Genomic DNA, 3,535 nt, shown 5'->3' with positions numbered 1-3,535 from the left:
TCAAACATCAGTTTTGGTACTTGATGCCGATGTGTATGAGAATTGGTCGACTTTAGTAAATGCTAATTTGGTCGATTTTGTGAATTAAATTTGAGAAATAGTCCATTTTAGAAATTTGTTGGGTAAAGTTTAGATGTTTATTATATGTTTTTTTTAAAACCATAATAAAAATAGGGCCATGCAATAGGAAACCACCTTTCATTTTAAATTTATATTTAAATCACCTTTAAAGTATGTTTTTGTTCAAATGAATCACTTCCTAACCAAATTTTCACTAAAAAGCTTTTAATAACCTTAAAAGATGCACGTTTAAAGTACGCGATTTGTACCTTGAAGCCTAAATGTTTACAAAGTGAGACACATGTGTTGAATGTCAGTTTTTAAACGTATTTTAAGTTTTTTAGTGAAAATTTTGATAAGGATTTGGCTGTTTGGAATATAAACTTATTTTGAATGTAGTTGACCTATAAATTAAAAAAGTAAGGTGATTTCTGTGAAATGACCCTCTTTTTAGGGAAGACGGGTCAATGATAATACACACTAAATAAATGTTAAATATTGAATCTGTGCATAAATCCTGACGCCCAATAATCTAATAGTCGATATCCATTTAGTGCGCATTTAATGTTATACACCTGGTTCTTTCTCCCTTTTAAGTTGGTTTTCCGGGGGAAAACCGCTCACTATACTTTGAGCACGGTGTTGGGTCCGGGTATAAATCCAGTAGTACTCGTATCCAACAGGCTCCAACCCGGTAACAGCGCTTGGATTACCATGCGGTGAATGGATCTCGTCGACTTCTACTGCTTCAGTCGACAACAAATAGACCTCACAGTAGTAAAATCTCGAGCTCCGAAATCTCCATCGCTCGTATCGATTATTTTTTCCCCCTCGTCCTGATCAAATCACCGACGAGATCGAAGATGGGAGGAGGAATGGAGGTGAACAAGAACAAGTTCATCGAGGACTGGAACGCCGGCCGCGAGAACCTCGAGTTCAACTTCCGATGGACTCGCCGCAACCTCGCTCTCGTCGGAATCTTCGGCATCGCCGTCCCAATCCTCGTCTACAAGGGCATCGTTAGAGAATTCGTGAGTAATCTCAGATTCCCCCAAATCTCTATAGATACAAACCCTAAATTTTCCATCGAAACCCTAATTTCTCGATTTGGATGCAGCATATGCAGGATGAGGACGCTGGCCGCCCTCCGAGGAAGTTCCTGTGAGGGAGGGGAAAGAAAGAAGCAAGCTTTGGTCTCTTTGTTTCGATGATAATAATGGTAATGTTGCTATGTTGACCAATTGAAATATTACTGCTTATTTTGTTCAACTGTGTGAAAAAGGAACCATTTTGAATACTACTGTGTTTTATTTGTGACTACGTTTGAGGTTTTGTTTCTATGTTTCATGCTACATCTTACAAAAATTGCTTGTTTTGTTGCAATGTGGTATCAGTTTGGATATGAACTGATTACAATGATTTGTCTATGAAGAAAGTTTGAATTCCAATTTGTATTAGAATTATAGAGAAATGCTTGGTTACCCTAATGGCATTTGAAGTGCTGAGAATCCAATTCAAAGACTTTCTTGATAATGAAGTGGAAATTCAATCGAACTAGGGAATTAAGTCTATTTGAAAGGAACCAATTGAAAAGAACTCTTATAGAAGCCGTGTGAAGGACATTTGGTGTTCTTTTGTTGCGTCCTACTGGAACTTGCTGATAGTCTGATATAAGTTTTAACAAAAGCTTATGAATTTACTTTTCTATTCGGTATGTGGCATGCATCTATGACATAAACAATAGCAGATCAGGTGTTCTAATCATGCAGATGAGATCTAACCTAATCATTGCAGAGTACAGCATGAGCATGAATCCTGGATGTGCTCTCGAAACAGTAAACAAGTTAATACATAACTTTAATGCGATTTTTTGTTCCCCCTTGTAATCCAGAGATCTCCTACGCCATGACCAGAGGATAAGCACACCTTAGATCCACACATATTGTCCCACTGACCCTGAATAGTAATAGAGGGGGGAAGGGAATGACGGCTAGATGATCTAAGAATATGGGATACATTAGGGGAAATGTAGGGTTTCCTATAAAACCCAGCATACTCCACTAGTACAAATAAATGGGTAACATACACAACTTTCTAAGTTGTTTACGAGTCCACATCTCCCTAACATATTTTTGTGTCCTTTTTTTTAAATTATTAGTTGCCTTCACAAAAATCATATGAGCAGTGTTATCGAGGCGCGCGCCTCGAGCGCGCCCGGGCACATGACGCTGTGGGTTAGGGCAATTATGCCCCGCAGGCGGGGCGCTGCACGCACACGAGGCGCGCGCCTCGCGTGCGCCTCATGTGTGCTTGACACTTGTATCATGTAATAGACTTCTTTTTCTATTTTTTTTAAAAATAATTTATATATTACATATTTACATCATGTAATAGACTCTTTCTTGCTAGTTGTTAATCCATTCTTCATCTTTTCATGTTTAACCTATAAAAAGAAAATAGTAATTAGTAATTTAGTATACTTGTTTGCTAACAATAACTTACTTTTCTAATTAGCATGCTAACTAGAAATTATGAACATGTAAATATGTAATTGTTATCTTCATTCTCCATCTTTTTATGCTAACTAGCAAATAACAATTAAGAATGCTAACTAGAAAATTATGAACAGTCATATTTGTTAATCATTTAATTGTTACTTAAAAATACATATATCAATTTTAAATGAAAATACATATTTCTTATTTGTTACTTGCTTGTTTTGTTTCTTAAACTTTTGCTTATGTTAGAGATTATCTTGCATTTTGTGAAAACTTATGAACTTTTCTATGTTATGCATGCTAATTAAGACTCGTTCGTGATTTAGTATGTGAAATTATATTTCTTAGTTTTTTTATGTTACAATTGATAAACATGTTGCTTATATGCTTTTTTGTCTTATGTTGAAAAATATTAGTTTGAGTTATGCGCCTCAATTCAGTGAGACGCGCGCATCGTTGTGCGTCTTGCACATGGTGCGCATAAGGGGCCTTTGCGCACTGCATTGCGTCTCGCGTCTCGATAACACTGCATATGAGATGAGTTTCTACTTGGTAAGACTGACCTATGAACTATGGATGCCATAAGAGATGTGCCTCTTCATGAACCCCTACATGCATGTATATAGGGGAAGAAGAGGGAACACCCTAGCCCTAAGTCGGCAGGCTCTGGGTTTAGGGCTAATATGGAGATACCCACTAGTACGAATAAGTTGGTGACTTGATGTCATACATAGCGTCCTGAGTCATCTCTTAGTTAGCATCTCCCTACCACATTTGTGAACTATTTTGTGTTTTTAATTTATTATTAGTTGCCTCCTCAAAAACCATGAGGTAAGTTTCTACTTGGTAGTAGTAGCCTATGAATTATATGTTCACTTACGCATTGAAGTGATCTGTCAAGATATGGCTATTACTCTTACAACAATTCATATCAGCATCATATATTGGTAATGACATCAGAAGATATTAGTTTTCAG

At 36.9% G+C, this 3,535-nt stretch overlaps 1 protein-coding gene across 1 annotated transcript; it reads left to right on the top strand.

The window, feature by feature from the left end:
• On the top strand, window positions 777-1,462 carry LOC109850164. The gene is made up of 2 exons (XM_020420115.1): window positions 777-1,091; window positions 1,178-1,462. The coding sequence occupies exons 1-2, from the start codon at window positions 924-926 to the stop codon at window positions 1,223-1,225; spliced, it is 216 nt and encodes a 71-aa protein (XP_020275704.1). The 5' UTR covers window positions 777-923; the 3' UTR covers window positions 1,226-1,462.

Source organism: Asparagus officinalis, chromosome 1, assembly GCF_001876935.1.
Source record: "Asparagus officinalis chromosome 1, Aspof.V1, whole genome shotgun sequence".
NCBI classification, from domain to species: domain Eukaryota; kingdom Viridiplantae; phylum Streptophyta; class Magnoliopsida; order Asparagales; family Asparagaceae; genus Asparagus; species Asparagus officinalis.
Note: the sequence above shows the minus strand (reverse complement) of the source record. Positions and strands in the feature narration are given on the sequence as shown.